This window comes from Nyctibius grandis, chromosome 4, assembly GCF_013368605.1.
Source record: "Nyctibius grandis isolate bNycGra1 chromosome 4, bNycGra1.pri, whole genome shotgun sequence".
Taxonomy (NCBI): Eukaryota; Metazoa; Chordata; class Aves; order Nyctibiiformes; family Nyctibiidae; genus Nyctibius; species Nyctibius grandis.
In genome coordinates, this window is record NC_090661.1 from 82,176,486 (window position 1) to 82,191,976 (window position 15,491).

General features: G+C 42.4%; 1 protein-coding gene across 5 annotated transcripts in view; it reads left to right on the top strand.

Moving 5' to 3' along the window:
* Nucleotides 1-4,394: 4,394 nt before the first annotated feature.
* The window catches only part of PPP3CB (protein phosphatase 3 catalytic subunit beta), a 50,069-nt gene continuing 38,972 nt past the window's right edge, over nt 4,395-15,491 (top strand). For 2 of the 5 annotated variants that reach the window (XM_068399941.1, XM_068399943.1), the window contains exon 1: nt 4,397-4,867. In XM_068399941.1, the coding sequence (XP_068256042.1) occupies nt 4,798-4,867 (70 nt within the window). In that variant the 5' untranslated portion in view covers nt 4,397-4,797. Of the gene's footprint in view, nt 4,868-15,491 lie in introns of all 5 variants that reach the window. The other 3 variants (XM_068399944.1, XM_068399945.1, XR_011048113.1) reach the window with 2 other exon arrangements.

Below are 15,491 nucleotides of genomic sequence, written 5' to 3' on the forward strand. Positions count from 1 at the left end.
TTAATTAGTCTGGCATTTGGGGGAGATTTGTGGGAAACTGTCATGATTACAAAGGCACACTGACTTCTACCTGCAAGGCCACATTTCTGTTTGTGATTGTGTTCCCTAGTTCCTACAATCATAACGCTACTTGTGGTGCTAGTAGAAATTGTTTGGTACCTTGAGCACAAGATGTACCAAATCAATCAGCTTTGCTTTCACTGTGAGGTAAGCTGGGGCAATGTAATGCCCCTTCCAGAGTCTCTAGCAGATTTAGAGACAATACTACATAAACAGCCTCAATGACAAGCTAAAGGGCTTAGGTACAGTTCTGTAGCTCTCTCTCTCCCTGATGTAGGTTTTGGTATTGTCCTAATGACAAGGCACATGCTCTGTATTTTAATGAGGCAAGATGGAATATGTTAGAATGACAGCAATAAAACCCCAAGATAACTGTGCTAGCTAACTTTTCTTTCGAGCTGCTGTTATCCAAAACAATGGTCATTCAAATTATTATTTTTAATGTTTTGAGGAGGTGTGGTTTGTAGGGAGACATAACACCATTTATCGCATCACCCTGATATATTTGGTGGAGGTGGAGAAACCAGCAAGATTTCATCTGTATGAGCCTTTTCTTTAGGTAATGCCTGCATATGACTGGAAGTGTTTCAGGGTGCAGGGCACTAGGTATGCTGCCTAAAAGTTGATAATGTCTCCTTCTGGCATGGCATCATAACAAAATAAAATTATGCTATGCTTTTTCCTCAACCAGTTGCATCAGCCCCTTTTACTTCATACCCCAGGAGAAAAGACGCATGTTGTTTGCGGGCTCATGAGAGAAGTGAGCAACTGAAAGTAGTAAGAGGCACCTCTCTTGCAACTGCACTTCAGGTGAGGTGAAGAGGTGATTCCTGACTACACTCAGCAAGGTCTCGGGCTCCCTCCGTGTTTGGAAATGTATGGACAAATGAATTTCTTTGAGAATCTCTCTGCTGTTTCATGCTGTCAAATATTCAAACTGCATTTATTACTGAGCTTCCCTTGATTCTAAATAATACACTGAATCCATTCCCCCTGCTCCTTATTCCAGCAGATCTACTTCAAGCTAATGTCACTCCAGTCTTCAAAAAGGGCAAGAAGGAGGACCCGGGTAACTATAGACCGGTCAGCCTCACCTCCATCCCCGGAAAGGTGATGGAACAACTTGTCCTTGGTGCTGTCTCTAGGCACATCAAGGATAGGGGGATCATTAGGGGCACTCAGCATGGCTTCACCAAGGGGAAGTCATGCTCAACCAACTTGATAGCCTTTTATGAGGACATAACCCAGTGGATAGATGATGGTAAAGCTGTGGATGTGGTCTATCTCGATTTCAGTAAAGTGTTTGACACGGTCTCCCACAGCATCCTCGCAGCTAAACTGAGGAAGTGTGGTCTGGATGATCGGGTAGTGAGGTGGATTGTGAACTGGCTGAAGGAAAGAAGCCAGAGAGTGGTGGTCAATGGGACAGAGTCCAGTAGGAGGCCTGTGTCTAGTGGAGTCCCTCAAGGGTCGGTACTGGGACCAGTACTATTCAATATATTCATTAATGACTTGGATGAGGGATTAGAGTGCGCTGTCAGCAAGTTCGCTGATGACACCAAACTGGGAGGAGTGGCTGACACACCGGAAGGCTGCGCAGCCATTCAGAGAGACCTGGACAGGCTGGAGAGTTGGGCGGGGAGAAATTTAATGAAATATAACAAGGGCAAGTGTAGAGTCCTGCATCTGGGCAAGAACAACCCCATGTACCAGTACAAGTTGGGGGCAGAGCTGTTGGAGAGCAGCGTAGGGGAAAGGGACCTGGGGGTCCTAGTGGACAGCAGGATGACCATGAGCCAGCAGTGTGCCCTTGTGGCCAAGAAGGCCAATGGCATCCTGGGGTGTATTAGAAGGGGTGTGGTTAGTAGGTCAAGAGAGGTTCTCCTCCCCCTCTACTCTGCCCTGGTGAGGCCACATCTGGAATATTGTGTCCAGTTCTGGGCCCCTCAGTTCAAGAAGGACAGGGAACTGCTAGAGAGAGTCCAGCGCAGAGCCACGAAAATGATTAAGGGAGTGGAACATCTCCCTTATGAGGAGAGGCTGAGGGAGCTGGGTCTCTAGCTTGGAGGAGACTGAGGGGTGACCTCATTAATGTTTATAAATATGTAAAGGGCAAGTGTCATGAGGATGGAGCCAAGCTCTTCTCAGTGACATCCATTGACAGGACAAGGGGCAATGGGTGCAAGCTGGAACACAGGAGGTTCCTCATAAATATGAGGAAAAACTTCTTTACAGTGAGGGTGACCGAACACTGGAACAGGCTGCCCAGAGAGGTTGTGGAGTCTCCTTCTCTGGAGACATTCAAAACCCACCTGGACGCGTTCCTGTGTGATATGGTCTAGGTAATCCTGCTCCGGCAGGGGGATTGGACTAGATGATCTTTCGAGGTCCCTTCCAATCCCTAACATTCTGTGATTCTGTAATGCTAAGTCAACAGGAGCAATATTTACTTAATGCCCTTCCTACCGTATGCTCTCACTGCATATTCTGAATGGATCACGTGCATGCTATTGAAGCAAATGAGCTTTTGTTCTGTTTAAAAAACGGGCACTTTAAATTGGCTGTACAATGGCAGACATTTGCAGAACATGTGGTATAAAGTAGTAATTCCTGCTACTGGAAATCTTAGCGATAAATCAGAAATAGTCATCCAGGATTTCTTCCATGATATTCTAATGTATCCCAGCTCTCTTTTTGTGTGCATGCACACATTTTACTTGTGGACATGGAATTAATAGAATTCTGTTTTTCCAAAACTTTGGAGTCTTACAAGTGTAATTAATAAATAACCCAAGAGTTTATAATTGATTCCCTTAAAATTTTCAGTTGCTTCCTTGAATGTCTTTCCAGTGATATTTCATTCAAAGTTTCTTGCTTGGACTGGCTTGCCCCTGTAATAAAAAAAGCAAGGTCAAACCAAGCTATTGTGTAACCCATCACTTTTAATGTATTTTTGCTTGAGCCAAACAGCTTTTCATGCTCAAGATGGCAAGTGCTTACCTCAGATGTCATCCTTTTCCGTTGAACCTGAATGAGGCAAGAACCAAGACCTTGCTGGAAACTATTACCTCTGAACAGCTTTTCTTAAATTCCTGATTTATTGCATGAAGTAGTTTGCACAGCTCAGTACAAGTAATGCGTAAGAGCTGTATTATTAGCTGAGATGCAAAGCAGCAACTCTTTAGATCTACTGCATTTGATTAAATATGGTTATATGTATATGTTTAGATGTTTGCTAGATCTGACTGGGTTTGTTGGCAGATATTTAAGTGATGCCAAATTAAGAGATTTTTGTTTGGGGTTTTTTTCATTTGGTTTTGTTTTTTGGTTTTGTTTGTTTGTTTGTTTTTTAAACCCAGCTAGTTTCTGTGATCTTGATTACAGTGCAGTCCTACAGCCACCCTGTACTGGTACAACTGAGGATACGCTAAATTGGAGGAGAGAGGATGAAATTAACAGCTGGTACAAAGGGGAGCAGGAACAACTTAGCTTTTCTCATCAGTACAGTTTATTTAATATGGAATAGTCATAAAAAATGACCAGATTATCTTAGATTTAGTACAGTTGTACCAACCTTTCTGCCAAGGCAAAGCCATGCATATGGTTGGACCTATTGCTCTACACAAAATTTGCATGATTTGTGTATAATGGAAGGGCCATGGCCTGCTGCATTTGCAAAGATCAGGCCCATGATGCAGTGCAGTTGCCTCCCCATGCAGCTTTGAAGGGTGTCAGGGACTGGGAGGGGGCAGCTAGTGCTGCAGTACCCAGGGCTGTCACTGTTTCTGGCTGCCTCCTTGTCCACTGTTGTGCTGCTCCAAGGGTGGAGCAGAGAAGATTGGCTGAAGTAGGAAACTACTTCCTCCTCCTTCTCTGCCTCCTGTCCTAGGCTGGAGAGGTGAGGCTGTGGGGCCCCTTACACTGGTGTTGTAGGCGAGAGGCACCCCCGTGAAGGAACTGACGCAGCCCCTTGCTCTGAGGTGGTGCCGGGGAGGCCTGAGGACCCTCGTTCGGCACGGCCGGGGCCGGCGGCCCCTCTGCTGCCCGCAGGCTTTGCGGCCTGACAAAATGGCTCCTCCAGCCGTGCTACCGTCGGTGGGGACTCGCCCTGCTCCCGCTGCAGGAGCAGGGGGGCGGCCATGGAGCTCTCCATGGTGGCCGCCGGCCCTCGGCCGCTGAGGGGCCGCTGGGGGCCGGGCCGCCCTCCGCACCGCCCCTCTCTCCCCCTGCCGCGCGGCCCCGTTGCCGCCCCCAGGCTCGGCCTGACGCCCGCCCGTCCCGGGGGCGGGGGCGCGCCGCGGCGGGGCGCTCCCTGCTCCTCGCCCGCTTTCCCCGGCCGGGGAGGAAGACCCGGAGGCGCCGGGCCGCAGCCTCCGCCCCTCCCCGCGCCCCCCGGCGGAGGCACCGCCCCGGGGAGAGCGGAGTTTCGCCACGCTCCCTAACGGCCGCGCTGGCGGCGCGGCGGAGCCAGGAGTTTCGCCACGCTCCCGTAGTCCCCTCGTGGGGTGGCGGCGCAGTGCATGCCGGGCCCGAGGCGGACTGTCCCTTCGCTGCGCGAGGAGCTGGGAGCCGCGCCTGCCGCCATGTTCCGCTGGGCCGCCGCTGCCCGGGGCCTCTAGTCGCCCCCGCCCCGCCTCTCCCCCGGCCGCCGCGCGCCCCTCTCACCGCCGGCGGAGGAGGCGGACGAAGGCGCTGACGCGCCCAGCAGCCGCCGCCGGAGCCCGGCAGCGCCCAGCGATGTCCGCCAAGGAGGGGAGCAAGGTGCTGCTGCTGCCGCCCCACGCCACCAGCGAGCGCGCCGTCAAGGGTGAGCGTCCCCCTGACCCGCGGCCTGGCGCCGCCCGGGCCCGGCGGGGGTGCGGAGAACATGGCTGCCCGGCGCGGCGGGGGCGGCGACCCCCGCCCGAGTGTCCGGGGGCGCCGGGGCTGGGAGAGGCGGCACGCCCGCGCCGGGGGAGAGGTGCCCTCGCGTGTGCTCGCCGTGCGGGTGTCTGACTCGTGCCGGGCTGCCCACGGGCGGGGGTGGGAGCGGCGTGCCCGCGGGAGGGCCGTCCAGCTCCCTGCGGAGGCGTGGGGAGCCCGCGCGGGCGTGGAAGTACCCGGGGCCGGCTCGGTTTGTAGGCGGGGAGGCGCGAGCGCCGCCCGGGAGGGCGGCGGGGCTGGCCCTGCCTGCCGTGAGCCCCGGGGCAGGCCGTCTCCTGGAGCTGCCCGTGGGGCCGCCGGTGGAAGCAGTGCCCGAGGCCTGCGGCCCTGGCACGTCCCGCCCGGACGCGCTGCTCGGGCGTTGTTGGCACGAGTGTGCCTGTGCGGGGCTGGCCGGGGGCCTCCGGCTTCCCCGCCTGGGGTCTGGCCCCTCCACGCCTCGTTCTCTGGGGGGTTTTTCCTCTGCGCAGAGGAGATCCTTGTAATTGCAGAAGCTGACGGCGCTGGGGAGGAGGGAGTGGGAGGGTGCTGCCGCCCTTTCCATTGGCTGCTCGTCTCAGGTTCCCGGTTCTGATGGAAAAAACTCACCTTGATCTATTTCTTCGTGGCCTTTCTTGGTAGCACAATCTCATGGGAAGCCTTTAAAAGTCGAACGTTATACTTCTCAGTAGAAAAAAAACGTTTTAAAGTAGATACTTCTCTGTAAAAGTGATAGTCTAGCGACCAAAATGCTGTATAATATCAAGATCCTTGCTCCAGAGCACATCAAGTGTGTCATTTTAGTATTCGTGGAGAGAATAATCAGTTGTCATTAAAGTATCCTAAAATATATTCATTAGGTCTAAATTGTTAATTAAGAAGATAGCATAGGAAACACGTCAAAGAATTTCTAGGTTTTGTTTACTCAAATTACAGCTAATTTTATTATGATCTTGGACGTTTTGATATTGAACTGTATTTGACTACAGTAGTGTGGACATTTGTGATAGCAGACCTGGGCTGCTGGAGTTCATGACTGTACACAAAGCAGTCTGCTTTTAAGATTGGCATTCCTAGGAACACAGCATCTGACTGATTTCAAAGGGGTGGAGATCTGTTCATTTAACTTTTTATATAATAGGGGGTCTTGAGAAATTAAAAGGATGTCTTTGTATTCAGCAGGTCTTAATTAAAGCCTTGGAATCCCATAGTATGTTTTGGAAATCAGCATGTTTTCCAGTAAGCTGGAAAGCTTTACTCACAGTAAGTTGTTACTCATTTTGGATTGCTTAACCTGTTGATGTGTTTGAACAAATTGCAGTAGTAAAAGCAGAAAATGTTATAACTAGTCGGTTGGAAACTTGTACTCATTAGTGCTACTTTAATATTTAGTGTTTAGACACTCTGAATTTTTGTACCTTTACCGCAATTTGTTGTAACAAATCAAGTTACAGGAGAACTAATGGTAAGTGATTAGATACTTTAGAGTGCACTGGAAAACCTGCTGATTTCTAATCATTTATTAATGCAGCTTGTTAACTGTGACCTACGCATATGGTTGTTTAAAATCATAGTTAAGACTTGCTTCATTCTAACAGGATTATAGCCTGGGGTTACAGTATTTCTTTGAACGTGGGTGTGTAGGATACAGAACTATTGTAAAAGTAATCAGGTTTTGATAGCTTTATCTGACATAATGACAACCAGTTAAATGTCCATATAGCAGCATTTTTCTATTCCTTCTGTTGATCTGTCCTGTCCATACCTCTATCATGCTGAATCACTGGCTTCTGGAGAAAGCTGGGACGGCTGTGCCAAACTGTCTTCTTGATATGAAGGACAGGGTGGTTTGGTTCCTCCCTCCCCCATTAGGTGCACTGCAGTTGGAAATATTTTTTTCAGACAGAGACCCCAGAGGTGCAAGATTGTGGGTTATGTCGGTGCTAAGTGCGAGTGTCTATGTAACATGTTTGTTGAAACCATGTTAAAACGTGATAGCTGTGTCACATCCCGGTTCACAAACAGATGCGTTGCCTCTTGCATACCAAGAAATGTTTACTATACTCTTACCTATTGTACGATGAACAGGTTACAGATGTGGGGATGCTCTCTTAAGGTGGGCTCTCTGCTTTTGTCAAGACAACACGTCATACCAGGGGACCCAAAAGTGTTAATTTTTTATACTGGCAATGTATGGACCAGGCGTGCTGGTGAAACTGTTAAGACAACGGTTCAAATGGTTGCAGAATGTCTTACACTTTTAACTTCTATAACGCTTATGAATCACTGTAGAAATTGCCTCTTTTTTTCATGAGTATTCACTTATTGATAATTATTAGTGAATGTATTTACTGGAATAAGGTTTGGGGATTCTTTTTGAGGCAATAATTTTTTGTGTTTATTTTGTTTAAATCGATCCACTATAGGGAAAAAAAAGTGTAAAAGTGTTCTGAAAATGTTACTTTTTTGTGTGCCAGCTCTGTTCCCAAGAAAAAAAATCCTTGGAGCACCCAGGCTTTCTGTCTCTCCTTGCTGAGACATTTCATTTGCAATGTCTCAGGTCCTTGAGAACAGCCATAGAGAAAAATGTAGTAATGTTATCAGTTGTATCTGTGTGTTGGTCCATATTCCAGCTTTCATGCTCTCCATATACTAGATCTTTTTGGAGCAAAATGTGAATTCAGGACTTAATGCTTGCTGGTATTTGTGCTTCATCTTTTGCTTTTATTTTAGCTTTGTTTTCTTCCTCTGCGTTACTGGAAGAGAGGTAAAAATAAAAAACCATTAAATTTTAGAGGCCATGAGAAATTAAATCCTTTACCACTAATAATATATGTTGGCAGAAATGGGCAAGAGATGCTCACCCAAGAAAAAATGGTTAAATTATTGTATCATCAGTAACTAATCTTTTCTAATAAGGTAGGATAATAATTAGGATGTGTTCCCCTTTATATTTTGACCTGTATATTTAGCAGTTAGTGGGAAGTGCATATATCTAGAAAAATATCTGAAAGGTTATCAGGTGTAATGTTCATGTTAGACATATATATAATAAATATAATAATGGCTTTGTTGGGCTGGCATACCTTCCCAAGTATGGATTGTATCATCAGAGATCATTGGGTGCTTTTAAAGTGTATAAAAAGCTCAGATTTTCATTTTCATGGCTTAGCTAAATTACAGAATCACAGAATCACAGAATCACAGAATGTTAGGGATAGGAAGGGACCTCGAAAGATCATCTAGTCCAATCCCCCTGCCGGAGCAGGATTGCCTAGTAAATTGTCTAAGTAATTTGTACTTGCAGAGTTTCCTATAAGTTAATGGTTAGCTATGGAATTGAAATGTCTAAAGTCAGTTTTTGGCATTTGGTTCCCAAAACGTGTCTTGTGGTGAGGCTTTTGTTACGGCTTTTTTTTAACAGAGATGAGAAAATGCACTTGTCATCTTGACTCACTGTTTTCTAAGGCACCCTCTTCATCTTTGAAGAAGGATACTGAAGTATTTTACTGCCTCGTGGAAGATAGCATTTTCCTCTGTCATGTTCTGTCAAAATCATGGGGGTGGGGCAGGGGGGGAATATTTTTTTCTTTAAACTGCAGTTGATATTTAACTGCTGTATCCGGTTCTTTTGGGTTTGGGTTTGCCTTTCTTTTTGGATGATAATTGACTGACTTCAGTCAGCGCACTAGACATTTCAGTGCATGTGACTCATACTTTAAATTTGTCAATGTGTTGTATCTTCTCTACTGAAACAACTGGTTCGCTACCTTGTAGTAAGGTGTTTTTCACTGATAGGAAGGAAGGAGTGCTTGTAAGCTCAGTCAGTTTGATAGCGTGGTCCTGAGCATGGCAGGGATGAACCTTCATTGGCTTTCGTTTGACGGCAAAGCTCCAGGGTTCTCTGACCCACCTGTGAGTAGCTACGCCGCAGTTGTACTTCGAAGTACTCTACCCTCTCTGGTGTTGCACTTTGCCCACCACGGGTGTTACTAGGCTTTGGGAAGCAATCCACAGGGCCTTGTTGTGCTGAGCTGGTGGGTATTTTTTGCTAAATTTGGAGATTATATCTGTTCTTGTGGAAACAGGAAGTTCCGTATTCCTTTGTTTTGGATAAAAGTCATGATGCTGTCTGATTGACAAACAGTCATTTTGGCTATTAAATGGCAGCTCATTGAAACAACTCTTCAGAGAATCCCAAAGAGAAGTAACTCATAGCCTTGTGTGGGGTCCTAAATTAAGATACTAATAGCTACTTTTTAACAATGATTTCCATGTAGGAGAAAAAGAAATCATTGCAGTATTTAACTTTAAATTTCAGAGTCTGTTAAAAAAAAAACCAGACAGGTAAAAGGATAAATGCTTGCAGGCAGCATGAAGGCTGCTTTAAAAATATTATAAGGCACTTAGAATACCTTTATGCTGCTGGTCAGAAATGATTCTAAATGATACAGAAAAGCAGCAGAGTAAAGAGAGTATTAAAAGGTCATACTTTAAAAAAAAAGATAATCACAGTTTTCTTTTGGGAGACACAATGGAATAGAACTGAATTCTGATAAGTTAGTGTTTGACTGGCCTTATACTTTTTTTTTTTTGAGAGAGAGAGGATGGTTAGAGTGAATGAATCTTAAAAATAGCAACAACAAAACCCCAAAAAACCCACCCAAAAATGGAAGCCTGACTTAATTTCAGTAGGGCCAGTTGGCAGTGGAGGCTTGGGAAGGTAAGGCCAGAGCAGAAAAATCTGGCAACTACTTACATGTGTGTTTATTGTGTAAGGAACTAAGGACTCTTTCACATATGAGTCAATTCTTATTGCTGAATGGGACCAAAGAATTGTCTCATTGAAATGTAAGTGGTTTCAGAATCAAATGCTCAAAAAAAAATATCCCAAGACCAGAAGATATTTGTCTAGTGGATCTAAAGGAATTCTTTGGGGGTTTTGGGTGCAAAATTGTGGATTTATTTTCCATAGCCTGTGGCATAACTCATCTTCTGAGTCTGAGAAATGGAGCACAGCAGCAATTTTTTAAAAGCTCTAGATTGAACTGGAGAGCTGTAGATCAGAAAGTTTAGTTTAAGCAGATTCGTAGCACTTGTAAGAAAGAGTGGACTATGTCTCTGGGGAAATATACTATTAAAGAGGTAGTACAATGTTCATATATGGAAGTCAAGAGAAATTGTTAAAATATTTTGGAGGAGCCAGTGAGCTGATTGATTCAGGCAAAACTATTCATCAGGTTCCTTCATTGGAGCATTTAAAGTAGGCAAAAGAGGAAATATCCTCTCTTGGATCAAAATTAGTTAGGAAAGAAAGGATGTTAACAGGTAATAAACTTCCATGGTTGAGGGAGGTTAACATGCTCTTTAAATGTATTTGTAACTTATTTAGAAAACAGAGTGAATGGCAAATAATAACACTTATTCGGGATAGTAAACCTCCAGAGATGTTTCAGAAAGCTCTTGTTAGACTGAGTGCCTGGAGACACTGTTCTGATAAAGGCAAAGCAGACTCTACAAGGGAAAGAACAATTCTTGCTTAAACATAGAGGGGGGTGAACTCGGGAAAGAAGCATTAGGGTCTGTATGGTTAGCATTCTGAAAACGTTAGTGCAGTGGCAGTCAAAGAGGCTGATGGGAATTTAGGGATTATTGGAAGACCAGTTTAGAAAAAAGAGAACGCACCATCATGCCTTTATATGCATCTTGTGTTATATGTGCATCTTGAACAGCAGAGTGTAATTTTGGTCCCCCTTCCTGACTTTCTTCTTTATCTAAGGATATGTTCAGGGGCACAGAGTGGCTTTCATGCAAGGTGGAGCAACAAAGATGAGAAATCTGTGACTTGGAAAAGAGGTAGCTGAGCTGGGGATAGAGTTAGATACTGCTTAGATCATGAATGGTATTTAATGGAAAAGCTGAATAGGAAAGCAACTGTAGTTCTTGTCTCCCTGTGGAAAGGAGAAATGCCGTACTAAACAAAATTTTCCAGAAATTAATATAAAGGAAAGGTGAAATACTTTTTCATAGAACGTGTAATTAAAATTGTGGAATTCATAGCAATAAGGCACAGTGTATAAAAGTGTCTATTCAGGATCTGGACAAAATAGTGAAAAATAGTTCTATCAGTGATCATAAACATGATGGTCTGGATGAAACTCTAGAGGAAATCCTTAACCCACCCTGTTTGGAAAACAGAGAGTATGGGGAGGGAAAGACCTATGAATCCATAATTGCCAGAAGTGAATTTAAGCACTAAAGAATCTTTTGTCATAACACACTACCGACATTTTAATGGGAGGAGCATCTTTGAATACTTTTCAAACAAATAATTATATTTTTCCTGAGACAAAATTCCAAAAGCATCAACCAAGTTAATCGAGAAATTATGCAGACAGTATAAAAGATGAACGCACCGTGGCACACTGGGTATCTCAGTAGTTTCATTTGAGATTTAAAATTCTATGAAACTTTTACGACTGCAAGTATATGGCAAGTGAGCATAAAATAAATAGTGCCTGCAGTGATTTTGTAGGGTTTCAAGGTTTCTGGCATCATTTTTCCTTGCTTCTGGAATGCATGTTAATATAGCAGGCGGCATGCATTCAAAGAAACTTGGTGAAGGGATAGTTTTTGTGGTGTTTAGGAAAAATACCGTAATTTGCAAGAAACTGACTTTGCTGAATCTGTGCTTTCTTGTTTGGGATGAATAGGGTAACTCATATCTTTTGACAACTATTGATTCTGGCTTTCTGATTCAAGTAGACACTGCTGTGTATTTGTGCTTAACTAATATTTTCAAGGTTGCTGGTCCATAGACCATCTGTGATGTCTTTATGCTATTTCTTTTCAAATCTGTTCTGCCAAATGCAGGAGAATAATTGGATATATTCTGTCCTCATAGCAGTCAGGGGTGCTACATCTCTTTCTTCTGTGTAGATGTTGTCAGAGTTGTGAAAACTGCAGGGACAGACTGAAAGATATGCTAGGTGTTAGACTTTGTGATTCTTCTGAGTGACAATATATAGCCAGCAATGCCTTTATAAAACCAAAAGCCCACAAAACCTGACCAAATGACAGAAAAACTGCAGACAACTATGCTATCGTGGTAATAAACCTGCTGACAAAATGAAGGATACTGGCCTGTCTTTTCACAGAACACCATGGTTGTATTGATATATGATATCACTTGGTGGAGACAAATATTGTATACTGTTTCACATATACCTACCACCAAAGCAACAAGTTCTTTGCAGACACAATGCCTGTGTTTACTAACCTTAGTAATGTGAGCTGAGACTATCTGTGAAATCAAAAACACTCTTAAAAAAGAAAATTAAATCTGGGATGTTGAGCATGCTTTTATTGCCAGAGAACATGTCATGGGCTCCTGGTTATAGAGAAAAAATGGCTAATTTTCTTTTACTGTCAGAGGAAAAGAATTATATAAGTTTTAAGGTCTTAAGAGCAGAAAATACTTTGCTTGTGGAAGTACAGTACGTTGTAGGGTTGATATGTTTTCCTGCCATTAGTCTAGAGGCTTTGATCTCGTCTTGTTTCATGAGCCTGTTCCAACAGGGTGTCTCTGATACATGCCAGATTTAACCAAGGTTATTAAAATGGGCATATATATCAGCGTGGTTTAAATTTACAGTATCTACATGTAAGATTTTATTAGCAGCTACTGTTGTACTCAGTTACTAGGCAATGTGAGATCTGCTTTGGGTCTGGAGGTAGCGTGTGTGTGTCAGTTGCCATACTGCACCTCTCAGCAGGTATTATTATATTGGGTAAAGTGCCATGTTAATGTAGTTTTTCTACTTTTGAACCTCTTTACAATGTACTGTGAATTTATCCATTCAGATTGATGCTGACTTTTGGATCTCTGTAGCATGCTTTATTGAAAGGTGTAAATGTACCCAGAGGCTTGTAGAAAGTCAGTGTAGAACTAGATTTAGAGGTTTTGCTTTTGATATCTCTGTTTTAAGTAGTACTGCAGTATAAAGGAAAGGTGATTTTTTTCCTCTTTGTAAATGCATATACCAAAACCTTTTTGTTGACAAATCCTAAAAGCTAGTCACTGTTTTTTTTCCCCAGCATTACTGTTTAAAATTTTGAATCGATATAGGTAAAATTGTATCATCCGTACATATTTTAAAAGTGACATTGATTCGTTTTGACTAGTAAGTAACGGTGTATGTTGATGTTGTTGTAAATCATGATGTGTTATCTTTGTTATTAGTATCTATATTTTTACTAGTAGGGTATGGTCTGTTATTTTGTACTGCAGTGTGTATTGCTTTAGAGATTCATCTCTAAATGCTTTTCTATTGCTTAGCTTTGCTGGGAATGGAAGAAGGGAATCCTTTAATGACCAACACCATGTTATTTCCTTAGGGTAATTCCTCTTAATTACCATTCCATTACAGTCCCGAGAGTGCAGGTTATGCACAAAGTCTTTGAAACATGGATTATATTTCTGTCTTGGAACACATCATGCTGCAATTCTTTTTCCTTAGGCTATAACATTCTATTACTACTTCATCAAAGGTTTAATTAAACCCATTAGTTTGCAGAAATTGTCTACATGCTTCAAAAATTATCATCCTTAGCCTATTAAAATGTTATTTGTAATATTTTTGGAAGGTGTGAGCTCTAATACAGTGTTAACTATTGTTGAGACAAAAATTAAAGTATAAAATGGAAAAAAAACAGTTTTTGTACTAAGTGTTACTGTTTTATTCAACCAGATGATGCAGATAAAATCTTTAGCCATGTTTTGTTCTGACTTCTCTGAAGATTATTCTAAAAAAAAAAAATCCTTCTTGAGCAATAGGAAAATACATGTATTGTGTGAAAAGGATTTTGTTAAACTCTGAGGAACTAGTTTTAAGACTTCATTTTTTCATGAGGCAAATATAACTTTATGGGTGCTTAACTACTTCTGATACTAACACTCGTGATTTTTGGACATTATGGATAACCCCTGGATATACAGAGTGTTTTATTTGAATTTTCATAAGTATATTAATTCAAATAATTTGAGACAGTTCTTTCCAGACACTGGATGGAAACATCTGTTTTCATAGCCTCCCAGAAAATGTAACTTGCTAGATGAACTCAAAGCTGTAGTTTGTTAAAATAGACAGAATAATTTTTGTGCAAATCCGATTTGAAATACATTACGTGGACATAAGAACTTTATTAAGAGAAGAAAATTTCATCTGATGTGCTTAGAACCCCTGGAATATTTCTGAACTCTCATAAGGAAGAGTTCAACGCCATCTTTCTGAATTCTGCAGCCATTGGTAGTCATAATAAGTCAGTAATTATTTGCGCGTAAGAGCTCGTCAGCTCAACAGACCGTTCTCTACTACACTTTGCATCTACCAAAAAAACCTCCAAAAAGAAAAAAGGTCATCTTTCCCTTAAGTAGGTCATTATCTAGGAATAATACTAGAACTAATGAAGCATAATTCCTACAAAACTGTGTCTTGGAGGTGATTGACTTTGGTTCTGGGAAGGTGTTATCTCTAGTGCTTTTGCAACAATTAAAGCAGGAGAAATCTACTTTATGAATTGTCTGGTGTCTCATAAAAGGATAAGCTCAACTTCGCATCGCTGAAGGCAGTTGTGGGCCCACAGATAATGTGTTAAAAAAACTGAGAGAAGAAATGGCCTAAGACTAATTTATGTACAGATTAGTATAAATTTCCAAATAATGCAAAAATAACATTAATAGAATATGAAGGTTGGAAAGTCAAGTTCAAAAAAACAGTGAATGCTAGAGTTGATGCTTGCATGGTCATGATTAAGTGCTCCTAAAAATTAGTTAAATTTATCTTGTTGGAACAATGGATTTCTCTTTTCAGAGACAGGTTTATGTTTTTAAACAATTGTTGTGCATGGAACAGAAGTGGTTGTCTTTTGATTTCTTAAATACGTTAAGTTTATTAACATTTGGACTACGTGGAATTTTAACACTTCCAAATGAAACTTGAATCATTACTGGAGGAGACTGGAAGGAAAGGCATGCCATTTCTTTTCTGTTAATAAAATACTTATGTCCAAAAATAAAGTGCCAAATTTGTTCTACACTGTAATGTCAAGGCACATTTTTCAGCTTCTTCATACTTAGAAACTTTTATAAGAGGAAGAATAGACAATTCTCCAGTTTATTTTCTAGTATAATTTAATTTCGGTGGATGTATTTGTGCGATTTATGCATCAGTGTTTTATTGATAAATTTTTATTGTTGCATAAAACAGAACAGTAGCAATTTGTTGCTAGTAATCTAGAAGCCAATTTAAATGAAGTTAGTTAATATTTTAGTATTTAAGCATTGATTTTTGGAATGCAAATTTTAACTTTGGACAGTGAGAAAATAAAGTATGAATAATCTATCTACAAGTGTATTCATGCTACTAGTTCTTATCTTTGAATAGATGCATTTCTCCAGTTTTTCTTTTTAAACATATTTGAAATAATATTTAAATGGAGAGAAATTGAATGGGTTTGCTCCTTTTCTC